At 30.8% G+C, this 19968-nt stretch overlaps 1 protein-coding gene across 1 annotated transcript in view; it reads right to left on the reverse strand.

The window, feature by feature from the left end:
• Window positions 1–19968, reverse strand: part of LOC148606507 (protein phosphatase PTC7 homolog) — a 22985-nt gene continuing 3017 nt past the window's right edge. The window contains exons 2-6 of the mRNA XM_088546924.1: window positions 15725–15904; window positions 10295–10493; window positions 9051–9174; window positions 8094–8223; window positions 1–6602 (exon numbers count right to left, since the gene is read on the reverse strand). Coding sequence (XP_088403050.1) covers window positions 6538–6602; window positions 8094–8223; window positions 9051–9174; window positions 10295–10493; window positions 15725–15904 — 698 coding nt within the window. The 3' untranslated portion in view covers window positions 1–6537. The remainder of the gene's footprint in view (window positions 6603–8093; window positions 8224–9050; window positions 9175–10294; window positions 10494–15724; window positions 15905–19968) is intronic.

Below are 19968 nucleotides of genomic sequence, written 5' to 3' on the forward strand. Positions count from 1 at the left end.
TCATATGTTCATATATTTATTGAGTTAACAATCCAAGACTATGAAGTAAAGGATTTGTACAATAACAAAGTATCAAATACCTTACATGGAAACTGCGTTTTGGTCCTTAATAAGATGAAACTACATTTTTACAGACTATACTCCTCAAAAAGTTCCTTCCTACAATCTAAAAAACATCCCATCATTATTGTAATTTAATATACAATAAAACCAATTTTAGGCCAAATAAACTATCCTGACAAAGACACACCAACAAATAAGCATTTCCACAAATTGCATACGAATAATTCACCTTGACATTCATACAAATGTATATTGTACACAAATTTATTTTCACAGATACTTTATTAAGCATTTAATTTTACGATGTACAAATCTGCCACATTTTTACACTTTACAAGTAGACAATGACGGTTTTTTTTTGGTCTGTGATATTATTTTGTCCTGCTGAAAATATGTTGGAAAACAGTACACCTAACACCTAACAGATTAATCAAAAAAAGACTTGTTCGCTTCAATTTTAACCATACTAGTATTAACATGTCCCTTTAAGAAATGATTTAAATTAAACACAAAAAAAGTCAAAACAAGACATTTGAACTGGTATCTCTTTTTGGTGTGGTGTGAGAAAGGTTTTGTGATTTATAAAAATCTATGCAAGAAAAACATAGGAGATAAATAAAAGTAATATTGAAGAAATATATGTATGCACCAAACATTTTATAAGTTTATACAAGAAGATCTAAAAGCTCTGACAGCACTGATTTACAGAAAAATAGGTAAAAACATTCATAAAACATGATACAACTTTTAAGGCAGGGGTCATGGACCATAGGTCAATTTAGGTTAAAAGTGGCTCATTTAAGTAACAAGATTACATTAAGAATTTACGATATGGCCCATTGCAATCTTTAAAAAAAAACACTGAAAATGACCCACTTCATAAAATTCTTTCCTGACCACAGAATAATCTCCCCATTACAGTGTTTCATAGTTATTGAGTGTACCCTATCGAAATGCATGATAATGATAATGTAAGCCTATCTGAGTAAAACAAAGTAAACAACTTCATCACACCAAACCCCCAAAAAAACTAAACATTATAATGTCAGCAAATTTTGCGCTACAGAGGACAGATACCACAAATTAAACCTATTAATTCGATAAAACAGTGTGTTACAAGTACATTTGATTACTGATTTTACTCTACACAAGATTTATGGCACACAGTTCTAGTATACACAAACAAAAACAACATTCATGTCAAACACAAGAAAAAAAACTATAAAATTATCTACAGCAATGATTCACAAAACAAAAAAATAGTAAAATACTATTAAGCTGGTTTGTTGGGACTTGTTTTCTTCTGTTCTTGTTATTTTTAAAGCTTCAAATACCTGTTTAAAGGAAAATGTTGATAAATAAATATAAACTCTACCAAAAACTGCTGGGATAATGAAAAGGGAAAGTATTTTAAAAAAAAAAAATAAGTGAAGAATTATTGCTCCTTCAAATTACATAAGTAATGCAATTTAACTTATTTAGGAAATAGAATTCTTATTAAACAGAAGTTTTCGTTTTGTAAATTGAAGTCCTAAACTGCCCAAAAAAAGGAAATGCACAAAAATGTTTTCACAGCGTAAATTTTGATATTAAAATCTCTTTGACTTCATAAATCAGCTCCAACTAATTTTTTGGAAGAACAGTTTTTTTTTCCTTTTACTATTTGCGTAAAATGTCAGAAAATTCAAAATAAACTACCAAATAGTTTAACAAAAAGATCACAATTGATTATGACAAACACCAAAAAAGGATCAATTATCTAAATATTTTGTACAATATTTACAACAAATAATACCAGAAATTAAAAAATATTTACAGCTATCTCGATAATAAAAATATTACAACAAAATATATAAAATATGGTTTAATATACAGTGAATGCCACTTTTTCATAGATATTTAACGTACATGAAATAAACCTGAATTACAACTATACAACTAATGCTAGATTGGTCATATATTTTATGCTTTTGCTTTAATAAAGCCTTGTCCAAGTTATATTTTTTCAACAATTTTCAGTCTTAATAAACAGGACGCTCCCAGGAACCTGAATCGCTCAGCTGAATAAACTTTGCCTTTCAAGGGCAATAAAATGTTGTCCAACAATTTTGACTCAAGAAGACTTAGGTGGGACTTATAAGAATCATTTCAGCAATTGAAAGTTTCTTTCTATCTATAATAGTTTTCAAGATATTGGCTGAAAAGTGTAAAACAAAATGAAATTTTTCACCATTAAAGGGCAATAACTCTTATTGACTCTTCGGCCAGGTGTGCTAAAAATATAACCAGCTTTGTCTGGTACATCAAAGATCTTACGCTTCTCAGGGATTCCACTTTGCTTATGAAACAAGGTGTTTTAAAATCTTTTTCACAATCAAGCAACCATAATGAAAAATTACATACGGCTGCGATATGAACCAATACTGAAGGGAATATAAGATTCAAATAACCTATAGCATTGTTTAATGATTAACTGTGTATTACTTTTCACTAGGATTTTTATTATGAGATTGTCATATTTTAATGACAGAAAAAGTTTTTTTGCATGTGACAAGAAAGTAGATAAACCAGAACCCAGTTTTAAAACTGTAATCAAGCACTTGAAAAAGTATTAAAACTAAAACGAAAGAACCATCATTTCTCAAACCTCAGAACTCATGATGAATTTTTATTCTGTTTTAAGGTTAATTGAAGTATAGACTTTTATCATGCAATCTTATAACTAGAATTTTTATTCCCGAATATTGTCACTGGCAAGTTTGCTTCCATAGATCTTTTGTCAAATGTGTTAGTAACCTAGGCTTACAACTGAATTTCTACATTTCTATTCTTTTGTACAGGAATGTAACTTAATGGGTAGAAACACTTCTGAATTCATTAACAAATTATTAATGATAAAAGTTATTATGATATATATATACAATGCAACAGATTACAATGAGATCAAGAAAGATGGCTTTAAAATGGGGATTTATAAGAAGTGCTGGAATAATGATGCACAATTAAAAGAAATTTAGATTTAAGGCTATTAAATATTATAAGTTTTGAAATACTAATAAATCATCTTTTTTTTTCTTTATTGGTAACCTTTTTTATGCATTTTTTTTTTAATTTCTCAGTACATTTTTTTTTAACTTGGATACATTGTATATTTATTATCCTATACTCTTTACTTTTTTTTAAGTATCAGTCATCATAAAAATCAGACAAGAGGTGATTCACGCATGTAGAAAATCCACCAATTACACTTTTTATTTTTTATTCACAAACAGATACAGACCACATAACCAGTCATAGTTGTTCATTTGGTGGTTGTACTTTTGAGATAAAAATTATACAGATTGTACATAAAATGGCCACATTTTGTAAGAGTTACCATTCTTGGGTTGGATTTAAGGAGGTAGACCTAGGGTAAGGGATACAACTCTTAAAAATCATTGGAACGTTTGTATTCAGCATTTTATATTCATCTTATCTAAGCGCCTCATTTTATTCTGCTTCAAACGAAAGGTTGAGAGGCTTTAGTGAAATTGAGTATGATGCAAACATATCACTGATTTCATGAGTTATGTCCCTTACCCTAGGTAGTGGAAGATCAAATGAAAAACACAAGGTTCTCTCCAAAATACACATCTGTATACAGAAAGGATTATTGTTATGTAAAAAAATATGGTGTCTATAGATTCAAAAAACTTTGTTTCTTCAGTGGGTTTTCATCACCATGAATCACCTCAACCATTGGCAGTGTCTGAATTTCATATGGATTGATAGTTACTGAATGAACATATTACGGTACACACTTCCAGTACTACCCCGTATATACCAAAGGGAGATAATATGCTTTAGGAACAAATTACCCTGAGATTAAAACAAAAAAAAGAAAAAATAATTGGGAAAATGTACAGAATCAAGTGCCATTTTGCAATATTGACATGATAAATTACCCCTTCCATTTCAACGCTAATGATATACGAAAATAATAAGGTAACAAAATTTCAGATTTTGAGGTTAAAAGATCTGCTTATATAAATAATTCAAAATTTTAGGCCAATAAAAAATAATTTTTGGGTCCTCATGTCTTTCCTGGTCTCTTTTTATGGTGTAATGTTACCCATTTTTACTGCCATGTCAATTGAATGAAAATAAAATATCATATATAAATATACGTCAAAACCCCATTTATCTGACAATATAATTTCACTAAACATGCTTCCTCTATTATTTGATCTCTACTCAGATTTTTTAATATTAGAATGTTAGCAAAAATGAGGTTTCTGACAGTCTGCCCTTGCACCTCCATTTATAGTGCATTTCAATGAAATAATAACTCAATTTACTAAAATAATATGGACAATCTTGTCATTTTTCCAAAATTCTAATGAAGCAAATAGCAAACTAAACTTTCAAAATGGAGGGCTTATTGACTGACATTTAAATAAAGTGAGAACTGAAAAAATTAACTTTGAATGGCCTAGTATACAAACAAATAATTTAAATGACAATATAATACATTGTAGATTTATGGGTAACCTATTTTCTTGGAATATTTTGAGCTATTTTATCTATTTTATTCCATCTTAGGATTCAAACTAAGTATTTATATTATCTACAAGTCAAAAAGGAAATTTAAAACACACAAAAATAAAAAAAAAACAAATGCAAACAGAAAAAAAAACATGTCATGTATAAAAGACAAGTTTACTTAGTACAAACATTTTACAAACATACATTTACACAGCCACATAAGATCATATGGTTTGTAATATATGGTAATCACATGTAACAAACATCATATGAAAATCATATGTTTCAGTTATCATATGATGTGATTATCATATGAATCAAGCACCATATGATTAACATATGTGGCACATTTGGCTGTCTATACACAAGAAAATACTCAGATAGATGAAAGACTTTTGTTACTATAGCAACACAATATTAATTCACACAATGATATGGATCACAATACCCATATTATATATATTTCTGACTTTTTACCCTTTGACAAGAATTTGTACATGCAAGCACCAGGCATTACTTTGTGATTGAAATTATGTCGACAAATATGTACACGGGGTGATTTCTTAAGACCAGAAACATGTGGTGTGACCTGTCAAAACCTTAAATTAGGGCTAAATTCATATACAAGTCAGTTGAAAATCGATAGAATTCTAGATATTTATATAAGTTAGTGCTACGGTTGGCTAAAATCCAAACAAAGCTGTTAATTCTGAAGTGTTTATAAAACATCAAGGACAGGTGGCAATAGCTAAACTATACGTGTATATTTTTTTTACTGATATGTGTACAAGTATGAGTGTGAAAAATATTTCTACAAAGGACTAAGGGATTGTTTGGTAAAGACAGTTTCCACTATACTAATAAAATACATGTACATGTGAATCCCTTAACATACATGTATATACATACATGTAAACACAGTACAGTGTGTTGTATTTTTAGAGTTATCAAAAATGTAAAAAAAAAACAAAACAAAAAACAAAACAAAAAAAAAACAATTATCACATTTAAAAAGCTCTATTTCTATATAGATAAAACTATTGTATGGTGAGTAATTTTGGTGTTTGTAAAATGTAGTGACTTCAAGGCAAAAAGGTGCACAAAAAATTTCAAAGTTTCTTATCTTAGGAGATATACATTTGTACTTATATGTGCACAAAGTACTTAAGGCCAGAGTAAATATTTTGCATGATTTATGTTGGCATTTCTAGACAGTCCAGTAAAATAGGCCAAATTTGGACCCTACGATAACTACCAGCTATACAGTATCAGAATATAGTTCTTCAACTTCATAATAATGCCTGATACTTGCATGGACCTGTTTATAAATGCAATTAGATTGCTCTCTTTTAACTATATTATATTTCTACAATAACTACATGTACATGTAAGTGCATATCACAATATAAGTGCACCAATCTTGTTTAGTTAAAATTCTTAATTCATTTAGAGTAAGCATTTGTGCAGTCTTGAAGGTACAATTCTACACAAAAATATTTGTTTTGATTTTTACATTGAAAAAAAATCAACATAGATATTAAAATGTATGTACCAGCTAAGTCAAGCTTGATAGTAGCAAGGCAAAAAACATCAACTTTATACACGTACATGTATCAGCTAAGTCAAGATACATGTGTCTTTTCTGTAAAAAAAACAAACCCTGCAACTGATCCCAGCTGATACATCCTTTTAGAAAATTTTGCTTCGAAATCCTTCTTTCACACATATATCTTTTGAACAGACATTACTAATAGAAATCCATAATGTTCCTGGATTTATTTATAGTTCAGTTACATTGAATTTTTCTAGTCACTACCATTGCAATCCTTTGGCACAGACAGTTCTTCATTAATATCAATAGCCAATGTATTTCTGAAACTGCACACACACACACACACACACACACACACACACTTGCACACTCAGACGATGACCATGCTAAGGTTCTGACTATATACACTCAGCAAAGCTCGTGACTTTGGCTATGACAACAGTTATATCATCTGGTTTGCCACCTGAAATGAAACAAAAACATGACATTTCATGCTTTGTATTCATGATAGGTATTTTTGTATTTTGTCATTCTAAACAAGACCCTCACTTGTTCAATATATATAAATTTGAAAAGACACAAGAAGTTGATATTTTCGACAGCAACAAAAATCACTTACAACTTACAGTATGCCCCATTGACATGAAGTAATATATCACATTTATGTCAATCCACGAATTTTGTGAAAAAAACATGAAAATATTCTCTATCATTCCATATAGTGAAAAAAGGCAGTTCCACAAAAGAAAAAATTGACAACTAAAAACCTTACAATGTATGCTTATCTATTTAATGGCACATTCCAAAAAAATGAAATCAATCCATCTATTGGCAGTCAAGGTATTTGCAGTGAAATTGGGACATATTTAACAACACAGACATAAAAGGTCGTTAACATGTAACTTGTTGAGACTATAAAAAAGGCTGAAAGTGCCGCTAACATTGATTTTCCACTGATATAAGTGAAAAAAAAGCTATCCTTTTTGCCCATATACATGTACTACATAAATTTTGTTTTGCTAAAAAACAATACAATACATACAAAGTACAAATATGCAAGTTTTTTCTTCCTTTTTCCAATTACAAATGAAACCCATCCTCCCATGGAGAAAAATATTTTATGCCCAAATTCAAACATTCTGTAACCTGAGATGTTTAATGTTTCTTACACTTAGTGGAAAGATTAAAATAATAAATATTGCTCTCCCTTTGACCAAAATCAAAAATAAATTCACCCAAGAAACATTTAACTTTAGCGTACTTCCATTGGTGTGTGAAAGTCAAGTTCATTCTATTCTTATCCTTAAAAAACATGTTAGAATTACATCATAACATTGTATCAGGTTGCAGATTTATGCCTTACTATAAATTAAATACCAAAAAATATATTTAAAATGATAGTAATTTTAAAGTAACTTAATCTTCAATACATAAAAACTATTAATGAATTTTAACAAACAACAAAGATCAACAACAATCAACTTTTAGAAGCATTTGATACCTAAATTATGCCAAGTCTGTTTACTTAAGTTTGTAAACAATTTTTTTTTTATTTTTGTCCTGACATACAAAATAGTCTATACCCACATCATTGGCTAACCTGGCAAAGGGAGGTAATCCATCTACTTTTGTGGGTCAACTATACAAAGGGTAATCCATTTTGTTATTTTTGTTGGTCTTCATACATGTATATAACGAGACAACAATCCATCAGGATGAAGAAAGTCATAAACATTTATATGGAAGAAAAGGGAGATGATCCAACAAACATCAAAAACTGTGTCCATACCCCATAAGCAAATGGAGGTAATCCATCTGTTTTTGTTGTTCTACATATACTAATTTATTTGAAAGGTAAATGGGGTAATCCTATATGGGTATTCATCATATACATATACCCATTTACTTAACAGGAAAGGGAGGTGATCTAACAAATATCTGTTTCTGTACCTACCAATAAAGTCTATACCCATATCATTGGCTGATAAGGCAAAGGGAGATAAATAGTTTTCATCAAATGACAACATGTGAGCCTCTTCAGCTATTGATGTAGCAGTTGATTGAACACTTTCTGGTTGATGGTCCTATAACATAAAATGACACTTTTATAAATATTTCAACTATGATGGAGCTTCTAAAGCTTCATGGTATGCATGTTCAATTGTGTAAAATGATCAATCTAATGTATTTAAATTCTTTCAAGAAATCAATACCAGGCATATGTTGCAAATGGTGTCAAAAATGTTTGTCTTTCCATATATATGACTTACTCTAAATCCAATTCTCATGAAATCAATCCTAGTCTTCTCTTTATGTCACTAAAGTTTTCATTACAAAAACTTCCAATTATGATATTTCATTGGGGTTCCAATTGTTAAGGGTCAGTAGGTCAATTATTGTACAGATTCAACTTAATTTCAAACCTCTCCTAACTTACCCCCTTCCCAACCGAAGACTTAGTTCTTAATAAGCAGGTATTTGGTTTTTATACAGGGTCAAAATGCACTGAAAATGGTATGCACTAATACTGGACATCTCAATCATGAGATGTGTGGTTAAGACAAGTGTCCAATTTATTCAGGGTTTGGTTAAGACAAGTTTTTGGATTATTCAGTTGTGTTTAGACAGGTGTGCCGATTATTCAATGTTTGGTTTAGACAGGTATTTGGATTATTCATGGTTTGGTTTAGACAGGTATTCAAATTATTCAGGGTTCAGTTTAGACAGGTATTCAGGGTTCGGTTTAGACACGTATTCGGTCTATTCAGCATTTGGTTTAGACAGGTATTCGGATTATTCAGGGTTTGGTAAAGACAGGTTTTCAGATTATTCAGGGTTTGGTTTAGACAAGTATTTGGATTATTCAGGGTTTGGTTTAGACAAGTCTCACTGTACATGTACATATGCTAACCTCTAATTTAGAGACATGATGTAGTAACATATCTTCCGATAGATTATCAAACAACCCATCAGTTCCTAACATAATAACGTCTCCTTCCTGTACTGCAAACGATGAGCTGTCGGCCATATTTGGACTGAAAGAAGTTAAAAAGAATTACATGAAACAAGTTTAAAAGATCTTTTTTACTTCTTATGACTGAAGACAAATAAAGGAAGTTCTTAGGTTCTTCTGATACCTTATTGCTTTTAACCATTTACATGTAGGTTGGAAACTTATACACAATATCTTTTGACTTTTAAGTACCAGTCCACATAAAATTCAAACGTTTTTGGTAAAGTGCTTCATTATGAAGAAAAACCTTCCAAACAAATGAACAATGCTTTTTCAGTCTACATACATGTATGCTATACTTTCACATAACAATAATCTTCTCTGCATTCAGGTCTTCGTTTTTTAGAAAATCTTTAATCATTAATCACCCAATAAAATCAATCAAATCAAACTAAATAACTCTTGCATAGTGCCAATTCTGTGTACAATCTATGTCAATTTTTGCCAATTCTGTGTACAACCTATATAAATTTTTGCCAATTTTGTATACAATCTACTGTGAAAGTACTTTTATTCGCAGATGCCAATTTTCGTGGATCAGGGAAGAAACACAAGTTCATGGATTCTTAAATTCATTGTTTTCAAGTTTCAGTATATACATTAAATCTACTATTCGTTGGGAACCATATTTCGTGGTTTGGCTTACCCACGAAAACCACAAGAATTGGTACCCCACGAACAATAGTACTTTCACAGTATATAAATTTTATCTTAAAAGCGCAACAACCCAATGAAAAACTAAGACTGGTTATGTAATCAGTAATTATTACTGTTTCGGTGGGTTTTTGCATACTTGAATCATCTTCTGTCTGATTTCAGAAAGACTGCTACTTAAATTTCTGCTTATTATCTTTCCGTTTTTGTTCATTGCAGTATATTTTTAGTCACGTTAGTAGGATGTCTTTATTTAATGACAACTGGTTTTGTCAACAGTAAGTAATCTTTGCCTGTTTAAAGAGAGCCCTCCTTCACTTAGACTAACAAAGTACCACATGTGCTTCACATAATATTAAGGCTAGTTGTTTCATGGGTTTTACAATGTAATTCTGTGTGACCATTACAGTATATCAAAAAAACTGACTACATCTTCAATGACTTCATAAAATGATCACAAATCATACATGTACGAAGTAGGCAATTACCTATCACTGAGAACTAGCCCCTGTTGATCTGGTGGAGGTACTGCTAGCTGGAACGGAGTATTAAAATAGTGCTGCTGTTCTTCAGACCGATGAACCACTTCACCATCTCGGATAATTAAGAAACCACTGTCCCCTAAGTTTGCGGAATATACACGTCTCTCTTCTCGATTTAAGGCAATGATACAAGCTGTGCTACTTCCTACAAGACAAATAGAGCAAAAATTAACATAATCGATCATTAGGATATACAGTTAAACCAACAATGTATCTGAAGTGACCATCCAAGGTCCAAGGAGGGCAGAATCATGTGGTCTTTACATACATTGCACATGTACGGGTTAATTTCATTCACAGTTTAAGTAAATTTTAATCAGTCTCTTTAGATGGGTTATTTCTGATTACAGGTGGTCCCTTAGAAAGGTTTGACTGTACAAATGTGGAACATCTCCATGATACATGTACATGTACATTCGTACATGTAATAATAAATATAAAAATCACCATATTGCTTAACTTTTTCAGGATAACTTCAAAGCTTGTTAGTAACATTATAATACTGCAAACTTACATGCACATGTACAAAATGTACAGGTATATACATGTATACTGTAAATAGTATGCACTTGAAGATCAATAAAAAATGTAATGAGTCTGAATACAGCTTTCAAAGATTCATTCTTTATTTACAACAACAGATTACAAAAGACAAACTCTTGTCAGCATTTACTTCGCATACATTTCTTAAATACTAATGAATGTGCCACATATAATTATCATATGTTTCTGAAAATCCATCTAATTTCATGTGTTACAGAACATAAGATAATAATTTGCTTACATTCACATATGATTGTCATATGTTTCTGAAAAACATATGACTTCATATGGGCAAGAACACACGGTAATCATACGATCCAAACATATGATAATCATGATCCGAAAATATGATAATCATATTTTTTAAAACATACAATAATCATATGATTATCATATGGTGTCAGATGAAAATCAAACATTGCACATATGGTAGTGTATATACATGTAAATAAAAGTTTTAAGTGTTTCTGTTCCCCATTAAACTATCTTGAATACAGCTACATTTGTGTAGGCTACTGGCAAAATGATATGAAAATTATTCTGAATACACCAAAATACATGTACCCGTACATGTACAAGGTGGCATATGCACATGATACAAATGTACTAGAACATGTTTGTAACATCTCATGCAGATCTGTTTTATACCATTTTTTTCTCATTTTCCTCAATAAAATAACAAGAAGAGGGGGTTGGCTTATGAAAATTGGTAACAATTTACTGACTTGATTTAATGGGCATTTGTACACTGAAGACATACAACATACAACTGTACAATAGTACATATGTTATGTACATGTTTCTCCTACTGTACAATAAGTACTACTCATGCAAAGCCAACTTGAATGGCAAGTACATTGTACAAATACATGTACAGATGCGTCAGTATATTTTCTTAATGCATGTACACTGTACATGTAGAAACCATTTTAACTAGGAGAGAATGCATTCTTTTTTTATACAAGAGAATAGGAATTACATGTACATGTATGTTGAACATTGTACATGCTATTAGAAATCTCTGAGTGAACAAATACTAACTTGTACATTGTACTTGTTTTGACAGGGAATTCAACTATGATAGGGATTTTTTTTTATTTATAAGTAAACCATGGTACTTTCCCATATTTAATCCATACCCTATTGTCTGTACTTAAGTAAGACAAGTCTACACCATAAACTAATGTCCAGACAAAGTTTAACACACACCACATTCTTTTAATATCCCTTGCCCAATATTACAAACCTCATTTGGTCATAAATTGACCATTTACGTAACTTTTGAGGTAGACATGCCATTTAAATAATTCCTTTACATCTAAAATAATGTAAAATGAAGGTCACATATTGACCTTTGTCATAGTAAGATATTTACAACAGAGAAACATTTAAAGTTTGACGTTATTTAGGTAAAGTTGCATAACTTTGTCGACAGGATGTCAAGAAAGTACAATTTACATGAAAATTTGCATGTATGTACATGTAATACCCTGATCAACCCAAATATAAGCATAAATAAAATACTATGGAATTTTTAACTGATTTCCCCTTGATTCAACCCTTACCTGTACATACATGTACATATACATTTACAATGTGCATGTATATATGAACAATTTTACATTATTTTGTATCTCAAGTATTGCTTTGCATTTTTTCCACTTTTACACAATTCAGGTTTCCTCAAATAAATCAGGATTATAAACAACCTTATCATAAAAAAATTACATATAAATGTACAAATATCTACATGTTTTGTACATGTACATTAGTATCTGTGACAAAGTATAGTATTATTTTAAACTTTGATATGCCAGTGATTAATCTTTTTTATCAAAGTCAGGACCATTGTGGTGTAACATCTATTTTCCCAGATTTGTTTTGGACTTGACTTAATTATGGATTGGATTAGTGTTTGGTAATTTTGTTGTTACCCTCATTTCATATTTTTAAATATCTTTTTTTTGTACATGTACTTATCATTCTATTGTACTTTATGTTCTAATGACCTTTGACCTTTTCTTGCTATTTAGCCAAAAGTAGAATATTCACCTTTATCTTGAACACTACCAGAATACAGCAAAGCATACTAGTAATACTAGATTAATTTCTTACATCAACTCAAGCATATTTAAACCCTCTAAGGACAATTTTATACGTTTATTTTTCCAAATCTTACAGGATATAAATGGTGTAGTAATATCGTTTACAGTGGATGAACACTCTGAAAAAGATCTCAAATGTAAATAAAAATCCTTCTTTTAAATAAGATCTGATCAAAGTTGATGCAGGGAATAACTATTCGTTGATACAACTTATGTAGACTTCAAATATGAGTAGAGTACATGTACATGTACTTAAAAAAACTTACCCATACTTTATACATAGTATGCCATGAACTCCTTCAAATATGTGAGAAATTATCTCTCTTGTTTTCCATCACTAACTTATCACGGCTACAATTTACTTTCTTACATGTACAAATGTACATCGTACATTTATTCAAATTTCTATAGATGTACTTATCATGTACAATGTACATGTACATGTACAACGATATCATGATAAACCCCATACATGTACTTAATCTGGACACACATACATGTACATGTGTGTACATGCACATGATAATGCACAGGTACCAGTTCATTTAATCCCAAGTACACGTGTACATAATGAAAGTGGGCAAATTCAAATGCCTGAAAAGTCTCAACAAAAAATAATAGGTTCATGTTGCCTAACAAGTCATGAAATAGCAGGGTAGGAAACTCACTCAAATTCTAGCCAATCCTGAATACATCTTTTCAATACATTTACTGTATGTCTACATAGATTTTTGCTAAAATTAGCCAGCCCTGCCAAAAAATAGCCAGTCTCAGGCTGGCAGGCATGCTACTATTTCTAACTCTGGAAATAGATGCAGTTGTTTCTATAAAAGTTGTACTAACAAAAGTGTAATAGGCAGACATACTGATGAACAGACAGACTAACAGGCCAAACATAATATGAATCCCCACCAAAGTGGGGCATACATATACATGTAATAAAACCACAAATACATTTTTATACATGTTCCTGTACATTGTATAATCTACACTGTACATGTATATTAAATTACATGTAACATAACGACTAATTTGAATATTCACATACAAATGTACATTGTAAATGAGCACATTAATCCTTGGTACATTTTTTTTCTAAAAAGAAAAGCAAGTTACTGAAACCGCGATCATTAGAGGTAGGAACATGTTTCTTTTAAAGTAAAATGGTTCACATGTAGAAATGTTCTTCAATCAACAAAATCCAGGAGTTTGCCTGACTCCTAAAATAACTAGTAGCTAAAATATAAATCATATCCACACTTTTGGCATTATGACAGTTGTCACCATTCACTAGAACAAACCATGCCAAAAACAGTATAATTTAAATTAACTTCCATCCATGGTACCTTTATTTAAATACCTAAATGCTGTACAATCTTTTGGATGTTAACCAAGAAACTGAATCCTCAATTACATATAAATAATGATTTACATATACACCCGTTAATTCTCTTGTACATTTTCGTATATGATGCATAAAACTGCTTGAGATGCATATTTTTATTTATTTCAAGAGTATTTATTTCCAATAGAAATGCTCTTCTTTTATCAATTACATGTATAACGTACATGTTTATTTTGTACATGCACAAGGTTAAACCTTGAAGAATCACTATAGTTGTTTGGGGAAGTCTAAATGAAATCCCATACAAGTACATGTACTACATGCGGATGTTCATGATGTACCAAAAAAGTGTACCATCTACATGTACACAAAGGTATACTTTTAGGTTGAAAATATACAGAATTTTGGGCAGTTAATCAATATTTGTACTGCTTGTCTATATTTTTAATGTTTCAGATTTCAATTTTCATAGATTTTTTTTTACATTCATGAAGTTTACACCATATCATTAGAAACATGTAATTCAGATGCAACACAAAAGCCCATTGAGCAGTTTACAAAATACTTCCTTGTTACATCCATGACCTTAAGATTTTTATAGTTTAAATGTAATTTGTAAACAAGTTTTTCCATTTATTTACTTCTTACTTTAAAAGCATGTGATTTAAATGTAACCATGCCCGAATCTATCCCCATAAAAACTTATTTACACATGTATCGAACAAAAGTAAAGAGTACAAAACAGAGAAGACTTAAGGCATCTAAGGAAAAGAATTACATGTACAATTTTACATGGATGAGTACATGTAGTTTCTGCTACATGTATCCATCAATGTCTTAGAGAACAGTGATAAGTTGATCTAAGATAATCTTGTCTTGGGATTTCTTGAAGGGTTTGATTCTTTTTCTCACTTTTAAGTTCAATTTTGTGATCTATACCAGTTATTTGGATTAAAATTTTGAGAATGGGCCATTTTTAATGATCTTTAGAATTTCAATGGGCCATTCATTTACTTTTTTTGTTAAATTTTCTGATTTTAATGGGACATTTTCAGGAGGAATCTGATAAAAAGCACATGGCCCCCTCATATCCCAATCACTGCAATACACCATTTCAGATTACAGAACACCCAATTTGCCATTATTCCTATGCATTTACATTGTACAAAATGTCATACATGAGTGTACATGTACATTTGTACAAAATTTTACTGAGAAATCACAAACATGGTGTTTATCAAGCCAGCTGCGATATGCTTGTCTTAAAAGTGAAAAAATAAGACATCATACTCACACACAATAGTTTCCCTATACATGTACATGTACTTTACTGTTGTTTTTTTTTAAATTTATTTATTTAGTATTAGAAACGAATCTACAAACCAATTAGTGGAGTTTTCTGTTCTAGCAATTCCTCATAACTTGCTTCTATCACTTTGACAGGTGTCTTCAAGTTCAAATGTTCTTCCTTGACAACACGTTCACATATATTCATTAATGTTCTTGGGAAAGCAGCCGGATCAATCCCATAATTCCTCCACCCACCTACACCATCAGCTACCCCTGGAAAATAGAACAAAAATGGGAATAATGTAATAATGCTGTAACTTACATGAACAAGTACATTATGTCCATTTACATTTCTAACATATTTTGTTTTTATATTGTATACAAATATACATGTACATGTACATAAATTTATGTTTATGTACACATGCACTTGTACTTTTACATGTATATCAATAACTAACAAAAGCATATGGGGCCAAAATTACATATGTGTATGTGTATTATACAATGTAGCATGAGTTTTGCAACATGTATCTGCATCCTATTAATTTGAAGCAGTACGCAAAAGTGTACATGAACATACACATTGTACATGTACATGTATGTACACATTTACTCACACTCTCCTGTCAATGAACACTATGAAGCAGTATGCAAAAATGCATTACATGCACATGTACATGTTTACTCATGTTTAAATAAAAGAGATGGACTGTATGAAATAAAATTATTTCCATTATATAAAATTTTATGAATATTTGTACATGTACAAATGCAGTGTACATGAACATGTAAACTGTTCTCAATTTAAACGTAACATGTACAAAAAATGTAAGTCAAAAAGGTACTGCATGCTTACATGTACATCTTCACATTTACATTTACCTAAATGATCATGACAATCTTAGAGTTAAAATGTACTCTTAGTTTCACATTTACATCATGTACAATGTATCATACATGTACTATGTGACAAGCCTGAAAAATCAAATTTCTGACTACACATGTACCAGTATGTACATGCACACTGAACATGTCCACTTCATGTACATGAATACAAGAGCTTCTGTTCAATTGTTTATGGTTGTCATGTGTACTTGCAAATGACAATACAAATGTGCATGTGTACATGTATAAAAAATGTCTAACACAGGAAGTACAAGTACATGTACGTTTCTCATGTATCCAAGGATGTGACACACATGTACATGTACAAATGTACATATACATGCATATTCATGCACTTGTACAAAAAAATGTATAAACATGTACAGTGTACATGTACAATGTACTACAAGTACCTTCATATGTGGCATACTTGTGTGTGTAAACTATTCAAAATAATAAAACCAGAAATCCAAAGCCTGAGGCTGAAAAAAAAGTTAGTTGGCCTCTGAAAATTCCACTCACAAATAAGTAAAAACTTCACGAACTGTACATAAATCTATAAAGTATGGTCAGGCCTATGGACAAAAAAATCACTATGAAAACTGCATGTACAAATGTGTAAAGCTACAATGTACATGTTCATGTATAAAACACTTGCCAAAATAATTTAGCAGAAAAAAATGGGACAAAAAGTTATCATGCAGATATCACCAAAATTCCAGTGGTTGCTGCAACAAGATATGGGACCTGACCGACAGGCAGGCAGGGTGATCCCATTTCAACCCACTAATCAGTTTTAGCTGGGATATAAATAAAACTTGATTCAATAACGCAGCAGCAAAACCATTCCTGGATCGTATAGGCTACATGTATAACCTAAGGTTATCTGTAAAATCAGCTCATCATGACATTTGATACACCCACTTGTTATTGTAGCTGATTGAATACATGCATGTATGATGTACTACATGTACATGTAAATTAAATCATGAGAATTCATTAGTAAATTACAACGTACGTGTACGTGCATGTTCACTTACAATATTATAGCTATAATGCATGCATACACGGTACATGTATGTACATATTCAATATACATGTACAGAGTTTACCAACTGAAGCACAAGCTGTAATTTATAACCATTACAAAAAAATATAAAGTCAGAAAGATACATGTATATGTACTATCAAAAGGTTAATATTTTTTTTCAATAAACATGAACAAAATGTATGATTGGATTTTACATTTTGAACTAGCTTACAGAAAAAATGAGTACTCTTTTGAGGTAGATATGGCTTGTTGTCTTTTTCCTATTAGATAAATTTGCATTCTCAATTCACCTCTTAGAGTTAAATCCAAATTCAATAGATTTTTATAGTTCATTTCATTATTGTATTTTCACACCACTGTCCCAGATTAGGGGGAGGAGGTTGAGAGCTCTTATATTTAATCTTGCCACACACTGTTCCAAGCCAAGGAATCTGTAGTCCAGTGGTTTTCATTTTTTTTAATGTTCATTATGTTATTTCTTTTATGTTTTTTCTATAGATAAGGTTGATTTTCGTCTTTTATGACTAGTTTCACTTCATTTATTTTGGGACCTTGTACAGCTTGCTTTATGATATGGGTTTTGCCTGTCCTTGATGACCGTGTGGTGATCTGAATTAGTTTAGTTGTTAATTTCTTGGCTTTCTCTCTTACCACTTCTCCTATTTTTATTTGTAAATTTTATATTGTACATGCATACATCAGTGTTCTAGGATTTTTCAAAATTTTAGGTTCCTAAAGGAAAACTCTAAATAAAGATTAACTTTCTAACACTTGACGTTTGCTTTCCCAGTGCTCGCCTTTAGCCACTAGCACGAAGCCCAGGGCTAGTAAAAATTAATTCAGCAAGTGAAATGATATGTACATTTCTTGTTTTGGGCTAGTTGAATCCTATACAGCCCTCTATTATCCTGACTAGTTGTTGAAAATTTTGTAGGAAAGGACTACTTTCCAACTTTACAAATCTTTAATAAATTTAAGCATAACAACCAAGTTTTCCCACACCAAAATTGCACTTGAGACAGGTAACAAGAAAATGGAATTCTAGAACACTGGTTACACGTACATACATTTGTACTGTATGTAATACATGTACATTGTACTACAAGTACATTTTTTTGTACTTGAAAAAAAATTGATGCTCATGAATTTACTGTGCAAATTGTGCATTTAAACCATCTATATTTGTACATTTAAAAGATAAATGTATATGTACATGTACATCGAGAGCAGCACTTTTTCATCTTTTTTTTGTAAATTTTTATACATGTATTAGTCTCAATGCACAATCTACAAATGTACATGTACATGTAAGACAAACATGGTACAATTTTTATGGGTACATATGTACATGTTATTGTCTTTCCACAGCAATTTTTTGTATATTTGCAATTGGGAGTTTGTATCTGAGAGCCCTGGAAGTTGAAATTTGCTGTGCCACTGAAAGAACTTGAACTTGCTTGTCATAGACAATGGACAAAATTTCCAATACCATATATCTACATATAGATATTGATGTACATGTACAACATGTAACAATCATGGCATCAATTTTCCTTTCCTTCACCAGTTATCCTTTTACTAAAGAAAATATTTTAACTAATGAAATTATATGAAATTCCGTAGTTTTAGAATTATTTAAGTTAAAGATTGTATAAACAATGTATATGTACACAGTACATGTATATACCTGTACATACATGTAGTTGATACATTGTATGAATGATGAGAGTAAGAGTTGCATCTACTGCAAGAAATATTTAGATCTTAAGTGCAATCATTCAATACTTGAACATACTGTACATGCACATACACGTACAATAATGTACAGAGTGCAACATGGACCCTTCAAGTACAAATGTACATGTATCAGATCTTAAATCAATTTGATTTGTATCATTCAGTGTACATTAAATTTTACAACTTTCAGCAAAAAATTGCAGGAAGACTTACATACACATGAATGTGCATTGTACATTTATTAACATGATTTGTAACATACATGTACATGTACAATGTACAGTGCATGTACATATTTATGTGTAAATCAGTTAACACAAAATTTTGACTATGATGTATAAAATTGACATTCATCATTCTTTCATGACAAACAAATGGTCAATGAAGTGCTATATGAACATGTACATGTAGCATACAACATTCAGCACATTGCATGTACAAATGTACACATGAACATGTACATGTACAAAGTAAGTAAAGCTTTCAACTCTTTTACAAATACAACAACAAAAAGAGTATAAAATGTCTTTCTTATTGCTGGGGTTATCCCAATAAATGGATAAGATACAAATTGAAATGTACATGTATACCTACTCTTACTTAATCATAGACCTGGAAATATATACACCTGCAGCCCTTGTCACAAAAAATCGTAAGAGTA

The sequence above is a fragment of the Perna viridis genome, chromosome 9, assembly GCF_037379345.1.
Source record: "Perna viridis isolate PV_CMFRI_1.1 ecotype Kerala chromosome 9, ASM3737934v1, whole genome shotgun sequence".
NCBI lineage: Eukaryota > Metazoa > Mollusca > Bivalvia > Mytilida > Mytilidae > Perna > Perna viridis.